This window comes from Eublepharis macularius, chromosome 6 (assembly GCF_028583425.1).
Source record: "Eublepharis macularius isolate TG4126 chromosome 6, MPM_Emac_v1.0, whole genome shotgun sequence".
Taxonomy (NCBI): domain Eukaryota; kingdom Metazoa; phylum Chordata; class Lepidosauria; order Squamata; family Eublepharidae; genus Eublepharis; species Eublepharis macularius.
Genome location: NC_072795.1, coordinates 11,217,788 through 11,234,347, shown reverse-complemented (window position 1 = coordinate 11,234,347; position 16,560 = coordinate 11,217,788). Strand labels below are relative to the sequence as shown.

The following is a 16,560-nucleotide window of genomic DNA, read 5'->3' as shown; positions in this document are numbered from 1 at the left end:
GTGGAGGAAGGGAGCCGCTGCTGGTCTTTGCAAACTGTAGAGCAGGTAGATGAACAGAATGGCACAGAATGCATTTGTGGAATAGGTAGGGCTGCCAGGTCCAGATTGGGAAATGCCTGGAGAGGGTGGGGTTTGGGGAGGGGCCTCAGTGGGGTATAATGCCAGAGTTCACCCTTCAAAGCAGCCATTTTCTCCAGGGGAACTGCTCTCTTTGGCATGGAGATCAGTTGTAATTCCACATCTCCAGCTGCCACCTGGAGGCTGGTGACCCTAGGAATAGAGCCTTTACCTCCTGGCTTCTAATTGGCCTGCCTGTGGGCTGAGACCTCAGCATTATATAAAGCCTGATCTCAGATTATGGTCCCCCCCCCTTTAAAATAGGAGCCAGTTTGATTCCCCACCCCCCGCACAGTACAGCCGTTTTTGCAGTGGGACTGCTTTGTTGTGATCCGCCCTGAGCCCGCTGGTGTGGGGAGGGCAGACTATAAATTGAATAAATTAAATTAAAATTAGGTAAAGATGTATTGGAACAGTTCAGTACTGCCTCTTGGTCAAAAAACAGATGGCTGATCATTTCATACATCATTTGAGTGTACAGATGTCAGGTTCTCCATCTGTCTCCTTAATACAGGGAATTTTTAAAATAGCATTTAAGCACTAATCTGAAAGAAATGCCAATTTGCAGTTGGTAGATAACATTTTCGCAGTGGGACTGCTTATCAGATGGCACCTTTTTATTCACAAACATCCCTCTGCCTCCCTTGTAGAAAATTCTTTTTAGGATATAACTTGCGTTTTCTGCTCACCGCTTCAACACTCAACTGTTAATGCTTAATTACTACTTAATGTGCCCTGACAGGCAGCTATTATGGAAAGGGAGGTCAAGTGCCAAGGGCCTTATTTAACCCCAAATGCAATCAAGCGAGTTTACACAAATTGGAAGGTGTACTATGCCTACCATCACCACAAGTTAACGCTTGCCCAAACTTGCAGTGAAATAAAGAATGGTGATTTAAAAAATTATTAAAGGAGATTAATAGTTATAATTAAAAGTATTTTTATTCTATACATATAATTCCAGACATTCAACAGGAGACAAGGGCCAGCATATACTACCGTACATCTTTTAATAGAAAGTGACTATATAAACTAGAAAAGTGTAAACATTGGGGGGAGGGGGACACCGACTGAACCATGGGGCAAGTCCTTAGAGCCTTCCTGCAGCGCGACAACTGGGCAGCCTGTCCCTCTTAAGTAGCCATCTTGCAGAAGAGATTTGTTTCAAGCATGGCTATTGAATGAAATGCAGGACAGAGAAGGCACACGGGATCGAAGAAGAGGTCTGGAGGGCTGGATTGTAGCCTTCTCTCCAAAAGAGAACAAGGAGCAGTGGTTTGCATAGCAGGTTTTTCTTTTACAATTCCTCCTCTACTACCCAGGTGGAAGATCCTGAGCAGGGAAAGAAAGTTGAAGAAAAAAAAAAGCAGGACCCAATCTGCTTTTTTCAGTGCAGCTCACTGCCACGGAGATGGTTACTTACCTCCCCTACCCCTCTTTGTACTTGCAAAGTCACCATTACCTCTTCCACTAATAGCTTTGGTCTTCTCCCACACTGCCTGTTTTTTTTCTTTCAACTAAGACAGTAGTGCAACGGGTAGTCTAGAATGGGAGGAGGATACATGTGGAAATATAGCTAGCCGTTTTCTAAGAATCTGTGTACAAAATATTTACATCGAGCAGACAGTCACCTCGCCTCTGCCCTCCAATCAGTGGACTGGGGCCATGCCAGAAGCGATCACCTCCACCTCCAAGTAGGATGCCAGTTGGCCAAGGCTGCCATTCAATGAGTAAAGAAACAGGAGCTGCTGTTTCTGACACGCCTCGTACTTTGGAAGGCCAACTGCCTTTAGCTCTGTGCTTTATCTCAGAGAGTGGTTTCTGGCGCTGAAAACTGACTCGTTTTAAGGGTTGGTTCGGGCTTTGTCAAAGCACTAAGATGACTGGGGTAATAACCACCCAAACTCAAGTGGCGACTATACCACACCAGGACTAAATCTGGGCTAATCCCCCTTAAGTTTACTGACGAAAGGCACCAAGCTGTATCTGCAGAATAGCAAAGAGGCTTTTTGGCTGACGTAGTGCATTGTGCACTGGAATCCACCAAACCAGTCACTTGTGTCTGCCAGGCACCTTTGCACCTGCTACTCCGGTGTAACCCTGAGATCAACAGCATCACCTACAAGCTCTTTCAAGAAGAGAACAGCGCCCACCAGCCTTGAGATACTTTTCACTGTCCTGCAGTCTGAAAGCATAGGGGGACCCCCACTTTCATTGTAGGAGCATGCCCCTGCCCGGGGATCAGTTCCCGCATTTTGATTGTCTTGCTTCTTTAGGATCCAGTTTGACTTTAAAGGGAACCCAGCCACCCCTCAAGCCAGAGTCAGTCACAAAAGCGCTTGCGTGGCACAGTGCGGGCTCGGTTGGAACGACGGATCTCTTGCTTTGCATCACGGCATCGCTGGCAGATAAAAATGTCAGGCACATTGGATTTACGTATCTTGGCACAGGAGAGATGAATCCAGGTGAAGCATTCATTGCACTCTATCATGGGTCTCCCAGCAAAAGGCTTTAAGCAGAAGCAAGTGATCAGATCCCACGCATCATCCTCTGCAAGAAACACAGCAACATTAAACAATATACATTCCAAAGACTTTGGAAATAACTTCTATAGCTGAGCAACTGACCAAGACAGCTTAGACTGTTCTTTACACTGAAGGCTTATCCCCTCCCCCATAAACCAGCCCAGCTAATGTGCAGTGGCATTTGCTCCCCCCACTGGAAGCTTGCAGTATTACACACTACTTACCATCCGCTTTGCTGTCCGAGGGAGCAGGAGCAGCAAACTCTTCACAGGATGCTGGTTGGGAGAGAGAAAGAGAGACCACATAAACAAGAGCGCCCATATCTGCCCTGTTATTCTGGTTCTGCTGCTTCCTGTCAACAAAAGTACTTGAAACAATTATTTTCAGTTCCCACCACACTACAATCAAGAAACCTGCAATCTGCAAAACGTTCTTCCTGCAAATGCATGGGCAAAGATGTCCAGCCACAGTATTGCCTGCTGAGTGGGTAAAGCTGTAGCAAAATGGCAGAACAGATGCTTTGCATGCACAACGTCCCACCCATTCGATCACCAGCATTTCCAGTTGAAGTCCATGCAGTGGAGTGGTTAGGGCGTCGGTCTCTGATGGAGACCCTGGTTCAAATCCCAACTCTGCCCTGGAAGTTTGTGTTCACAGGGTTCTTGTGAGGATTGGGAAGGACGGGACAATATACCGCACGGAGCGTGCAGGAACGGCAGGAGGAAAATGAACTGAAAAAGCAGAAAGTCCTAGGTAGCAAAACTTGGGACCTTAAGGACACCCACTACATTATGTGCCTACTTACTGTTGAGCTGGAGGCCATCTCTACTGAGCTCTTCCTCACTGCTCTGCTCTCTCACGCTCCAGCAGGCGAGGCTGATTCTTCCCTCCTTGCATGTCCCCTGTTCCTCAGGCCCAAGAGCTCCAGTCACTGGCTTTTCAGCTGACTGTTGTTCACACATCCAACCTTTGTCCTCCTTTATGTATTGCTCCAAGAGGGATCTGGCCTGCAGTTCTTCCCTTGGGAGGCAGGAGTCAAGCTCCTCTCCTTTCCCATGAGTCTCTCCTCCTGGCTCTACCCTTTCCTGCTTGGTGTCCTTCATGCTCCCTGGCATCACTCTCTTGTCAGCGTCGTGGTCCAATAGGAGCTTTTTTGCCAACTGCTTCTTCTTCTTAGCTTGATGGGGCCGGGTAGGGCAGAAGCTGCTGGAAACGTGGGAGCTGCTCAGGAACAGGTCCCCCCCAGTCCCTTTGCATTTAGTGTTCCTGCTTCCTCCATCATCAGACAGCACCTGGGAGTCACAGGATTGTGATGAGGCCCAGCTGTCACTATCTCGAGTGCTTCCTGTGCTGTTCTGGGGGCTCATGTTGCCCCTAAGAGGCCACGGCTCATTCTAGAATGGGAAGAGAGAAAGACATCAGGAGGCCTGCATTATTTCAGGATTTGTTTTTCATTTCATTAAGATTAGAAACCAAGGTGAAAATGAGAATGGGAACCCCCAACTCTGACCAGAAACGGACAAGCTGGAAGACACCCAGATCCTCAGAATCTGTCAGCATACCGTCTTACCTCGTTTGGGTATGGGATATAGCCTGCATAGGCTAGCACAAAGGTGCAGAATTGGTTGAAGTCTTCAACCGTTCTTTGTCGTTTCTGTGGTGGCTGTAGAGATACAAAATTTCACCGGCAAGTCAACCAACTGAGAAGAGTTCCAGTTTCACCTGCCCAGATCCAGAATCCATCCTCTCTAAAACAAAGACCCTTTCCTCCAGGCGCTTGCATCGACTAATGCTCTCAAAACACACCATTCCTTTAGCTTAAAAGATGTAACACGGGAAATTAAGATTCCAGAGTTATCTTAATAAAGGAAAAGAATACACGAAACAGCAAAGATTCCTATTACCTGTAGATTTGATACTGCCTGCAAAATTTTCAACTCAAAATGCAGTAAGAAATATACAGCAGATTCCACTACTGGGATTTCAGAATATCAGGAGAGAAGCGTCTGGAGAAAGGAACTATCCTTCTACTGGATAATAACAGTAGTCTAGAAATGTCAGGACATTTCCCCTGAGGATTTCCTATCAGGACCAACAAAACAAGATTTAGCTCCCCCTCCCCAAGACAAAGGGAAGTAGTAGCAGATCAAATTCTGGCCACAAAAAGGGAGCTGGAACAGCACTGCCATTCTCCTCTCCTCTCTAAGCATGCCAGGGCATCCACTCAAAGGGAAAAGCCATCAAACCAAAGCTCTTTATGCAACTGCTGAGCAGAGCTTCAATGTGAGTAGTACAACTCCCTTAAAGCAGACCACACCTGCATCTCCACTGCCCCTGATCTATGTGAGCCAACCCCTCCCCCCTCGAGCTGGCAGTAATCCCCACACACACCTGCCTGCTGCAGAAGGAATCCTCACCAGGGATGGGGAAAGCCTGCAATCCCCAGAGTGGGCATTAACTAAGAACAAGGTTGGGGAAGGGCAGTGTGTGTCTGCAAACACGACTCTGGAGTGCATGCTCCTAAAGGAAAGACTCTAAAAGGATAAACAACTCTACTCGTCTCTCTCTTACTAGACCCTACTGGTACAGCCTTCCCCCCACCTAAAGCCCACAACTGATGCTCAAAAAGGGTATGCGAGGGGATAGAGAACAGAGGCTACTCCTACAAGAGACTTAGTGGCGGGGAGAGCAACCTCCAAAAGAGAAACCAGGACTCTGCAGTGCTATCCATGCTCCTAAAGGAAAGGATTTAAAAGGATAAACAAACAACTATCTGCACCTTGGACTCCTTGTCTCTCTCTTACTGGTCCCTTGTGGTGCAGCTGCCTTTCCCCCTAAACTAAAGCCCATAACTGCTCCTCAAACTAGGAGGAGAGAGATGGGAGGTTATTCCTGTAAGAGACTAACTTAGGCATGGGGAGAGCAACCTGTAACAGAGAAAAACCTCCCCAAGTGACCTTATGGTCTAGCCACTTTTGGCTTTGAAAATCCTAACAGCTCTAGAAACTGGAAAAAAAGACTGCCCCCCCACTAGGTTCCTTCTTCCTTTTAGGGGTGAAGGGGCTACCCTAACCCAGATTCAGAGGAGCGCCTATTGAATTGCATATCAGACCCAACCCCAAGATGAAAGGATGGAAGAAAGCAATTCGCTTTTCCCGTTGGACAGAGCTTAAAGTGTACAATTACTTATTAGCGTTTTTCTTGTTGCTACTTTCCAAAGGATAGCCGTGTTGGTCTGTAGTAGAAGAGCAAGAATCGGGTTCAGCGGCACCTTAGAGACCAACAAGATTTTCAGAGTGCTCAGGGGTTTCCCCTTCTTCCTATATCTGAAGGAGGGAGCTCTGCCTCTTGAAAGCTTACACCCTTGAAAATCTTGTTGGTCTCTGCTACTGGACTCAAATCCTGTTCTTCTGTAGACCAACGCGGCTCCCCCCCCCACTTCCCGGACCTTTTTAAAGGGCAACCGATGCCTAAGAAAGGGGGTTGCCCGCGGGTCGGGGAGGGAGTGCAGGTGGGGTGGAAGGGGGGGGGTGCAACCCATTTCCTATCCCCCCCCAATTTAGCAGCTTCTCAGAGGCCGGGCGAAGAAAAGCGAGAGGGGCGGCGCTTCCGCACGCACACCTGATGGCTCCCAAAATGGCGCCTGCGCGGCCGCGGCCGTCCCGGCAAAAAACCGGGAGGGAGCCAGGGGGCGGAGCCGCTCTCGCGCCAAAGGCGCCCCGAGCCGGAGCCAAACAAACAAACAAGCGCCGAGCGCGTCTCTCCGCCCCCGCCCCCGCCCCGCACATTTCCCCACAGGAACTAACTGGCCTCGCGCCCCCCCTCCCCGCCCCCAGGCAGAAGCGCCCCCCTCAGGCGGCCACACTGACCGGCTCGCCTACAACTCTCCCTCCGCCCGCCACATTTCCTCACAGGAATTAACACCCCCATTCTCCATAGAGGCCCCCCCTCTCATGTGGCCACTCAACCCGGAGAGAGTTCAGCATTGGCCGCCTCATCTCCTCACGGGAATTAACAACACCCCCCCCCCCGCGCACACACGCGCGCGCCCCTCTTCTCAACCGGCGGGGGGGGGGCGCACGAAGGGCGGACCGGCTCTTTCCCTCCCCCCACCTTTCCTCACGGGAATTAACATGCTCCGGTCAATGGGGGGGGGGGGAGTCGTGAACGTTGACCGCCCCCCAACACGCGCGCCTCTTCTCAATGGGGTTGGGGCGTGAAGTGTTAACATACCCCCCCCCCCCCCGCAGACAGAGGCTCCCTCCAGCCGCTCTTGTCAACGAGCAGGGAGGGAAAATGCTAAATGCTGACCGACCCCTCACATCCCTCCCCTTCTTCGCCCACCCCCTCAAAAAAGGCCTCCTTCGCCCCCCTCCCCAATTTCCTCACAGGAATTAACACCCCCCCCCCCCGCACAAGGCTCCCTCCCTCCCTCTTCTCCGTCGCCGCCCTACAAGAAAGGCGCCTCATCCGCGGCCCCGCCAAGTGCAGGGGGGGGGCAGGGAGGAAAGGCGAAGGACGGCGCCGGCTCCCGCCCCCCCCCCCCCACTTCGGGGCAGCGGAGGAATGGCGCGTCTCCGTGGCCCGCCCGGCCGGGGCTGAAGCGGAGGGCGCCGCCCACGCGCCCGCCCGTCCCTCCCTGCCCCGCGGGGTCCGGCCTCCGAGGGCGCCCTTCGCCCCACAGGGCCGCGGCGGGGCGGCTCGGCACTCACCTCGTCGAAGGCGGGGTAGCCCGGGCTGGGCACGGGGCTCGCTCCTGCAGGGAGAGAAGAACGAGGGAGGCGGCCGTCAGCGCCGCGGCCGAGGGAGCCGCCAACGCCAACGCCGCCGCCCCGGATCGGAGCCCCCTCCGCCCCGCACACCCCGCGCCCCCTTCCCCGCCGCCTCTCACCTGCATCCTCCTCCGGGCCGCTCATCCCCTCGGGCCGCGGATCCCACACCCAGGCGCCTTCCCCTCGCACCGTGCCCGGCGGCGGCCCGCGAGAGCCCGGCTCGGCAAGGTAGGCAGCGGTCAGGCGGGAGGCGGAGGGAGGGAAGGTCCCGCTGGCTGGCTGGCTGGCTGGCGGCGGCGGCGGCTCCGGTTCTCCAGCCCGCTTCCAGCAACCGGCGCCGGCTCCAGAGCGGCAACCCCGCCTTCGGCCCCGCCTCGCTCCTTCCAGGCAGGGCTGGCGGGAGGCGGAACCACCCGCGGCCGGAGGGGGGGGGGAGTCGGGAGGGAGCTTTCAGAGCGAGAGGAAGCCCCGACGCGCGATCGCCGCGCCGCCTTCCCTCCCCTCGCCACTTGGGCTCGCCCATCAGCTGGGCGGGGGACTTGGCGGTGGCTTCCTTGCTACCTCCCTCCTGGCTCGGGTCGCCTCTCCCGCCACCAGCAGCATGGGAGGGGGGGGGAGGGAGTGTGTGCTTCCTCCTCCTCCTCCTCCTCCTCTTTGCAAGATGATTATTGAGAACAGGGGAGGAGACTCCTAAAGGGGAGGATTCCCCCTCTCCGATCTCTAAGCATTGGAGCCGGCCTGCACTGAAGGAGGGGGGTGGGATTTCCCGGAATCAGCGTGGCGCCTTTGCACCCAGCTGGGCTTGGGAGTGTGAGTCGGGGGACAGCTTTGCTTTTGCTTTTCTCTTTGGGGGCGCACCGGACCAGACCGTAGCGTGCCCAAAGCGCTCGCAAGAAGGGGCTCGGCTGGAAGGAACTGAGGTTAAGGTTGCCATCTCTGGGTTGGAAAATTCCTGGAGATTTGGAGGCTGGAGAGAGCACGGGTTGGGGAGGGACCTCGGAGGGGTGGGCAGTATAATGCCATGGAGCCCACATTCCAAAAGAGCTATTTTCTCCAGGGGAAGTGATTTATGTGGTCTGGAGATCAGTTGTAATTTCAGGAGATCACCCGAAGGTTGACAACCTTATTTAACCGTGGGGGTATTTTGCTCCCGCTTCGGGAGTGAATTTTCCTTGTTTGCTTTTAGCGCTATCAATTTGGGGTGGCGCGGGGCCCCTCCCCCCAGCTTTGACTCTTGAAAGCTCATAGCCTAGTTGGTCTCTGAGGTGCAGCTGGACTCGAATCTTGATTTTTTCCCAGGGGGAACTGATCTCTGTTTGGAGATAAATTACAATTCCAGGATATCTCCAGGCTCCACATGGAGGTTGGCAACCATATTTGTAATGTGGCCCAGGTACAAGGAAAAGCCTGCCTAAAGAGGTCTGGGAAGGTCCCATTTTCCTGGCTGTGCACAAAATCTGCAAAGCAAAATTATTCAGAGGGGCATTTTACTCAGATAGGAGGCTGTACTGCAAGGATGTATTAGTAAATGGGTAGGAACTATAGACTGTACTACTGCGCACGGTCTGTTGTTGTAAATATGATCCTTCTGGGTTTCTGTGTTACTTAATATGTTAGGCTTAGGATTTGCTTATGCTCTATCCTGGCATTTCCTCAGCTCTGTATTGTATTTCCTCTCATTTTCAAATCTTTGCAAATTTGCATTTCTATATACTATAACATTTGCTTATTGAAATTTCTCTATTACTGATATATTGACTCACACTGTATAATCCAGCTTGCATCTCAATGAGAAAGTTGGACTATAAATAAAAAAAAAATAAGAACAGCAGTGACCTAACTATCAGGAAACCCCTCCCTCCCTATTGGGGGAAGGCCATCAATAGCCTTTTCTTATTCAGAGTAACCCCTCCCCCGCCCCCACCAGTGATCCCCACTTTTGAGTAACCAAGTAGAGGCTCCTGCTTCATCCTTGCAATCCTGTACACCTTCGTTTTGGGGGGAGTCCTGTGGCTTAAGTACCCCTAAGCTCAAGCTGATGAGGAAAAAAAATTCTCAGCGAAATCCTTGCTGTAGGTGAGCCCAAGCAACTGGGTCAATAACCTAGCCTTTATACTACTGAAGAAATGTTTTAAATGTAACATGTATCCTCTTTTGTTCATTCTGTATGGTACACACCCGGTGTCTAGTTGGGCTGGGGAGCCCTGGCTTCAAACCTCCCCCCCCCCCACACTGTGCCATGAAGCCCACTTAGATGTTTTGGAGCCGGCCACTTCATCTTAGTCTACCCTACCTTACAGTTTCAAGTAAGTAGCTGTGTTGGTCTGCAGTAGGACAGCAGGATTTGTCCAGTAGCACCTTAAAGACTAACCAGATTTTCAAGGTATGAGCTCCTTTCTTCAGCTCTATCTGCAGAAGTGCTAATGTATCTGCAGAAGTGCTACTGGACTCAAATTCTGCTGTTCTACCTTATAGGGGTGTCGTAAAAAACAAAGCAAGGAGAGCCTTGGAAGGAAGTTGTGAAAAAAGAGAGAGACTGAGGGGGTCAAGATGGTATCTTACAGTAAGTAGCCTCGTAGCCCTGGTGTTATATGTAACATTCAATCCACATAGCTCAAGGGCATGCTCCCACTGAGCCAGAATTTGGAGTAAGGGGGTTCTTCAGCCTAGCAGTGCTCTGCAGTGCGCACTGTATAGACACCAAGAGGCTCAAAATCCAGTGTATGGAGGGGAGACAAAGGCAGGCCACTCTAAGATCATGAGAAGACGAGTGAGCGGTACCTGTACTAGACAAATAAATAAAATACATTTGAGAAAAACAAAGGCCCTGCTTTTGTCTTCCTTTCCGCAGACAAAATCTGCCTCAGGAGAAAAGGAAGGCAGGCACCGTAACTGGAACACTGGAGATGCCCCAGTCTTGCTGCTTGCCCTTCATCCATGAATTTTCCTCCATGTAAACACTAGTATTATCTTGAGGTGAACCTAGATGCCCCCCCCCCCCGCCCGCCGCCACCCAACCTTCTCCTCTCTGCCTGGTAATTTAATATTGCAAGGGATTTCTACATGGCGGAACATTCAGTCCACCCTCCAGAGCAGCCAGGCTCCCCCACCTTCATTATGAAGAGGAACAGTCAAAAGCCAGGCATTACAGCAGGCCTGGGACCAACCCTCTAGCAGCCAGTGTAGGGTAGTGGTTGGAGTAGGATCGGAGAGACTCAGGTTCAAATCTCCACTCTACCATGGCAGCTTGCCAGTTGACCTTGGGCCAGTCACTCACACTACCCTATCTCACAACATGGTTGTGAGAATAGAGGAAAACAGCATAAGCTACTTTGGGTCCTTGTTGGGGAGAAAGGTAGGGTATAAATGAAGTAAAAAATAAATCTAATGAGTAAGTTTGGTGTAGTGGTGAAGAGCGGCAGGAGTCGAATCTGGAGAACTGGGTTTGATTCCCCACTCTCTCACTTGAAGCCAGCTGGGTGACCTTGAGTCAATCACAGCTTCTTGGAGCTCTCTCAGCCCCATCCACTCCACAGGGTGATTGTCTTGAGGATAATAATAACACAACTTTGTAAACCGCTCTGAGTGGACGTTAAGTTGTCCTGAAGGGTGCTATATAAATCAAATGTTATTATAACTGCAGTGGAAGGTCTGAACAGTTGATCTATAGGAGCACAAACTAGGTAAAGATGGCAAAGCACTACACATGCTCAAAAGTAGTATAGAAGCAAAGAAACCACCTCTGAAATACAAGGACCACCACAGTGGGGAAGGGGTCCAATGTCTTAACTTCAGTGTCCAAAATTAAATATGTTTATTTTGTTACTCACACACCTGATTGCCTGTCTCTTACTAAGAAGAAGGTTTTTGCTGCAATCTTGAATCGTCTTACTAGAACATCAGTTCCACTGAACTCAACAAGCACACACAGAGTTGCAAAATACTTTCCTTTTCCTGGATGGTGTTTGATTTTTTCCCTTCTTCAAGTTGCAATTAATGACTTGGTAAGCTAAATGAACACTAACCTACCTCATTGAGTTGTGAAGATAAGGCTGTGAGCTGCTTTTGGATCCCATATTAATGAAGTAAAATAAATAACACATTCATTTTGTAACAAACAGGTTCAAAACAGACTGCATATATCAAAGCAGCTGCTAAGAGGCGACTCTGAAGATCAGCTTGAGCCATTTTTAAACAGATAAATCAATCTTATTGCTGGGTGAATTTAGAACAATCTTAACCACGTTGTTCAAATCTTGAGAACTTTGCTTTATGAGGCAGTACAGAAATATAATAAACGTAACAGAAGGTACACAGAAGCAAAGAGCTTCTATTTATTTACTTCATTTATACCCCAACTTTTTTCTCTGGGGGAGTCCAAAATAGCTTCCCTCATTCTCCTTTCTCCCATTTTGTCCTCCCAACAACTTGTGAGGTAGTTTAGGCTGAGTGAGGGTGACTGGCCCAAGGTTATCCAGTACATTTCCATGGCAAAGTGGGGTCCCCCAGACACTAGTTGTACACTGTAACCCCTACACAAGATAGACAACTTAAAATCCTACTTAGGAGGCATTGTTAGGCACACACTATGCCAACAACAAAAATACACACAGAAGGTTGGATCCAGTACAGCATCTGTGCAGGTGTAAGGACTTTGGCCTTGATTCCCGCCTCCCACAGGAGCCTAAATTGCCTTCTAAATTCCTGCTTTGAAAGTGGAGGGGGAGGTTAGCCCCAGGAAGGAACTGCATCTCCATGGGAGGCTAGAAAGTCATGTTCTGTGTGCCTAAGTGTGCGCCTGGGGAAACTTTACACTGGCTTCATCTCAGAAAGTGCTAGTTTTCAAATTTCTGCAGTCCAAACCGTATTGCATTTTTTATTGGAAGTCCCAGCCTGTTGGCTGTATTGACTTAACAGTGTAATCCACCTTGAGTTTCAGTGAGAAATAACGTAGTTCAGTAGCAGCCAAAGTGTCACAAATGGAGCCCAAAGTTAAAAGGAAGTCCAGGTGTGTAATATTGTACAGGCATATCTCCCCACACCTTGTTGGATTTTTGCTTTTAGTCTGTTGAGCTAGGAAGCAGGTGCTAGGACATGACAGGTAGGAAAGAGTGTCAGCCTAGATAGCTCATAAGAACCTTACGCTCCGCTCTGGCATAGACTTGTACTAGTTGTATTGTTTTGGGCATCTATGCCACAGGGGGTGATTCCACACGAGTGGTTTTCCGTGCTTCAGCTTCCAAATGGCCTCGATTTTTTGTTGTGTTTCCACACGTGGGAAGGCAATCCTAGCAGCAGCTTCGAAGTCACTGCAGGTTTTGTCTGTTTTTTTTTCCATCCTGCTTTTCCCCGACTTATTTGTCCATTCGCAGCAGATTAGGGATTTTAATCATGCAAAATTCTTTATCCAATGTTCTCCCCTTTTCTCTCACCCTTCAAATCAGCTTAATTTGATTGGCTGATCATGTTTTCTTAGCCACACCCACCACCCTTTCCCTTCCCCCCCTTTAACAAAAAATTATAAAAAACGTTGCAATGTTTCTACAAGTCCTGTGTAGAACATATATCCTGACACAACATATCCTGTGTCACATGACAACAGCTGACCAATAATGGGTCCGTTTTTCAACGCGCCAAATTTGTTACTTGTTGCTCGCTGACAGCTGACAGCTTTTGAGGCAGAGGGAAGGCGTGATGGAGGGACCTCAGCGTTCAACTGGTGGTCGAGGCGTTTCATGGAGGGAGAAAGAGACCCTGGACTTGCTGGATTTATGGGGAGAGGAGAAAATTCAGGAAGCCCTCTCCGTTTCACATAGAAATAAAGATATTTTTGGACGGATTATCTGAGCAGACGAGGGAAAGGGGACACTACAGGTCGGCAACTGAATGCTGAACAAAATCTAAAGCACTCCCGTCGGGAGTACAAGCGGGTGGCAGTTCACAGTAGTCGTTCTGGCAATGCCCCTGCTTCCTGCCCATTCTACCGCCAGATGGACAGAATATTATGGGGTGATGCCAGCATCAAACCTCGGCGTGTGGCTCGGAGCCTGTCATTTCACGAAGCAGAGGTGGCCAGGGAAACGAGCATGGCTGACGAATCTGAGGAGTTTTTTTCTCAGGAATTTCATACAATCAACTTGCAAGATCTAAGGTCCTCATCTGTCTCTGTGCATGGTAAGTTTTAATTGTCCCTTTTCTGTTACTGCTATGAGGAAAAAAAGTGAAGCAACGTCTCAACACACAACCGTAGCTTCAATTGGGTATTATTCCGGGGGGGGGGGAGCCATGGTGCATAGAACCAAAACGGAACCCTTTATTGTTGATAGAAGGGTGGCATCCTCTTTATCTCCCCCTTTTTATATATATCCCAGTGCCAACTGCTGAGGACATAGAAGAGACACCGGACCGTATGGAGGCCATTCTGGAGAATGGAGGCGCCTCAGACGGTCCTCAAGCAGGTGAATGTGGTGTGATTAGCAAAAGTATGCAGCAGTAGTGATGAGAAACGGAATCCTTGTACTGGGCAATATATATTATCCCATCTAGAAGAACTGAAATAAACGATTGTTCAGCTCTGCATTATTTTTGCCATCATACTGCTTCCTCACCTAATTTTCCCCCTTTCCCATTTCACTACCAACCCTTATGTATGAGATGCACATTTCCATGCAGCTAAGGGATGGAAATCTGTACAGTGGTCATTCGCAACAGTGTAATTTGTTTTAAAACCAGCTGTCAATAATCCTCCCTATGTGTCTGTGTTCTTTTCCTCCCAAGTGGTTTTGAAAAAAAAAAAATTACCTTATTTAAAGGGGTTTTTCTTCTCTGATGAACATACCTGACTGACCACTCCCGCAGACCTGCCTGACGAAGAAGGATCAGCAGAAGATGGGGAACATTGCCCTCTGGCAGAAAACAAGACATCAGATGTATCTACGGGTAATTGCCTGCTCTGAAATGCTTCCCTTCGAATCTGTACTCCTTTTCTAAAGTTATGTACTTAGGAGATGTTTATCAGAAAGGGTAGAAATAGAAACAAGCTGAAAATAAGAGTAGGTATCTCTTGCTTCCTTTTCCACAGCTGAGAAGTTTCCTCACAGGAAGAATTTTCAGTATTAGTAGGAATGTACATTTACCTGTCATACTCAGGGGGAATTGCTGGAATATCTATTGAAGCCATGTTACCATTTTTAAAAAAAATGTCATAGTGGTACAAAGGAATGGGTAACACGCAACTGAAACAAAAATTAATTAGGAAGGTTTTTACGAATTTTACTCCTTACATAATTCAGTAACAGCTATTGTGCTTTCCTCCCTGTTTCCTTCCCTTTTGAGATCATCAAGAACAGGCAGCAAACCTGTCAGAACCATCTCCTGCTGCCATTATTAATGCTGTAAGAGCAAGAAAGTGCAGAGTAGCAGTGCTTCATGATGTGGCACAGCGCATGATTGACCAGTCTGAGCAGGAGGAAACCCAGTGCCAACTTAGAATTACTGAAGCCATGCGGGAGGAAAACCGTAGGCATGATGCGTTCTTAGCTGAAGCGGACCGGCGGCACAGGGAGATGATTGAGGAAGCACGACAGGACAGATTGATGTTCAGAGAGGTTCTCACTCGTAACATCACTGATCTGTTGCTGGGTGCTTCTCATAAGCTACTAGAGCACCAAATCCTGCCCCAAATCTCTCTGTTCTTCAACACTGCCCTCAGCCTCAGGCTACTGGTGCTAGAAAACCACGTAAACGGAAACGTTACGTGGGGTTGGGAATATAGAGTAGTAATGAAATTTGGAATCCTCAACATGCTACGATGCACTGCTGTACATGCCTGCAGTGATGATACAATGTTGATTAGTCCCTAAATGTCAAGCATCAATACTGCAGGCAGCACTCCAGCAGCTTTACCTCAAGGTCACACACGCTGTTCCACAGATACCAGCTTACGCATCACGGTGGACTGCCTGAGTCTTCTTTCCTTCAGAAGACTTACAATCTCCATGAAGGTTGCTCTCGTCATATGGAAGCTGCTTATCCAGTGTTCATCATCCCAGGAGGTCAAAACAAAATTGTCCCACCAGTCCCTACTATATACCCAGTAGCGACGTGAAACAGTAATTCCAGAGAGAGCTATCCATTTCTGATGTTGTCGCCGAGTATTTCTCCTGCGTTTGAAAAGTTCTATTTGCGACCTTTTTGGGCGCTGATAGAAGGAACTCTCTAGGAGAGCCTGCCCTCTGGCACACATTTTTTTCATGAACATAGTGCAGGCATCGATCATGGATTTCATGGCAAGAATAATCACGCATATCGCTGACAGTATATTCACAGCTCGAGCCCTCATTTTCACAGGAAAGAACTGATACCAACCACCACACTGCCCTCAACACCACCAATCGCTATACCACACCGCTCAAGAAGAAAGCGGGAAAGATAGAGGCGGGGTCATTGGTAACAATTTTCCCTCCCAATGCCAATAGCCAATACTCATTCCACAATATCGGCGGGAAGTGCTCTGGCCTATCCAATATGTTTGTTTGATGCAACGTTTATATGTATCAACGTGTTTTTGTGAGCATTTTTTTTTAATGTGTTGGTTTGATGCAACGTTTATACGTAGCAACGTTTTTTTTGAAGAAAAAAAACCCCGACATGCATCATTCGACACTTCCCCCGGAAAAAGCGACGAGGAATCGATTTTTATCCTGGCAAATTCCGCACGATGGACTTTGAGCATGATGAAATGAAATATCAATGCGAAACAAAAGCGTTAATGTGGAATCGGGGAGCGGTGGATTTGTACGACTCCACTGCAGCACGACTGCTCAGAAAGTTCGATCAAAATCGATTATGCGGAATCCCCCAGGGTGGCCATGCCTCTTACGTTCTCTTACATACAGCACATTTGTATCAACTGACTTCCACTTCTGCTAATTTCACATATTGCAAATTTGCTAAGGATAAACCGGGGGGGGGGGGGCCTGGGTTGACCAGTCAGGAGACTCAGGGAGGGACAAAGGCATAAAGGAGTTTAGGTCCATTTTGTTTTCAAGGCCTTCCTTCCACAAGATGATGAGGACAGGACACCTGCTTTTTTTCAAAGCTAAAAAAGCTGAGGACAGAAAATGTTGCTCACAAAAGCTAGATTC

The 16,560-nt window shown here is 49.0% G+C and overlaps 1 protein-coding gene across 1 annotated transcript; it reads right to left on the bottom strand.

Annotated features, from left to right (window-relative positions):
• Positions 1 to 1,040: 1,040 nt before the first annotated feature.
• LOC129331717 (PHD finger protein 23A-like) lies at positions 1,041 to 7,759 on the bottom strand. Its single transcript, XM_054982155.1, has 6 exons — positions 7,534 to 7,759; positions 7,355 to 7,398; positions 4,213 to 4,305; positions 3,448 to 4,036; positions 2,867 to 2,917; positions 1,041 to 2,667 (listed from the first exon to the last, which is right to left on the bottom strand). The coding sequence occupies exons 1-6, from the start codon at positions 7,556 to 7,558 to the stop codon at positions 2,441 to 2,443; spliced, it is 1,029 nt and encodes a 342-aa protein (XP_054838130.1). The 5' UTR covers positions 7,559 to 7,759; the 3' UTR covers positions 1,041 to 2,440.
• Between the last annotated feature and the right edge of the window lie 8,801 nt (positions 7,760 to 16,560).

Excerpts from the sequence above, each read along its gene's own strand:
- LOC129331717 (XM_054982155.1), bottom strand. The coding sequence starts at position 7,558 with ATGAGCGGCCCGGAGGAGGATGCAG. Across the intron at positions 4,037-4,212 it reads ATATCCCATACCCAAACGAG|AATGAGCCGTGGCCTCTTAG; the intron begins GTAAGACGGTAT and ends TTCCCATTCTAG. Across the intron at positions 2,918-3,447 it reads AGATGGCCTCCAGCTCAACA|CATCCTGTGAAGAGTTTGCT; the intron begins GTAAGTAGGCAC and ends TCTCCCAACCAG.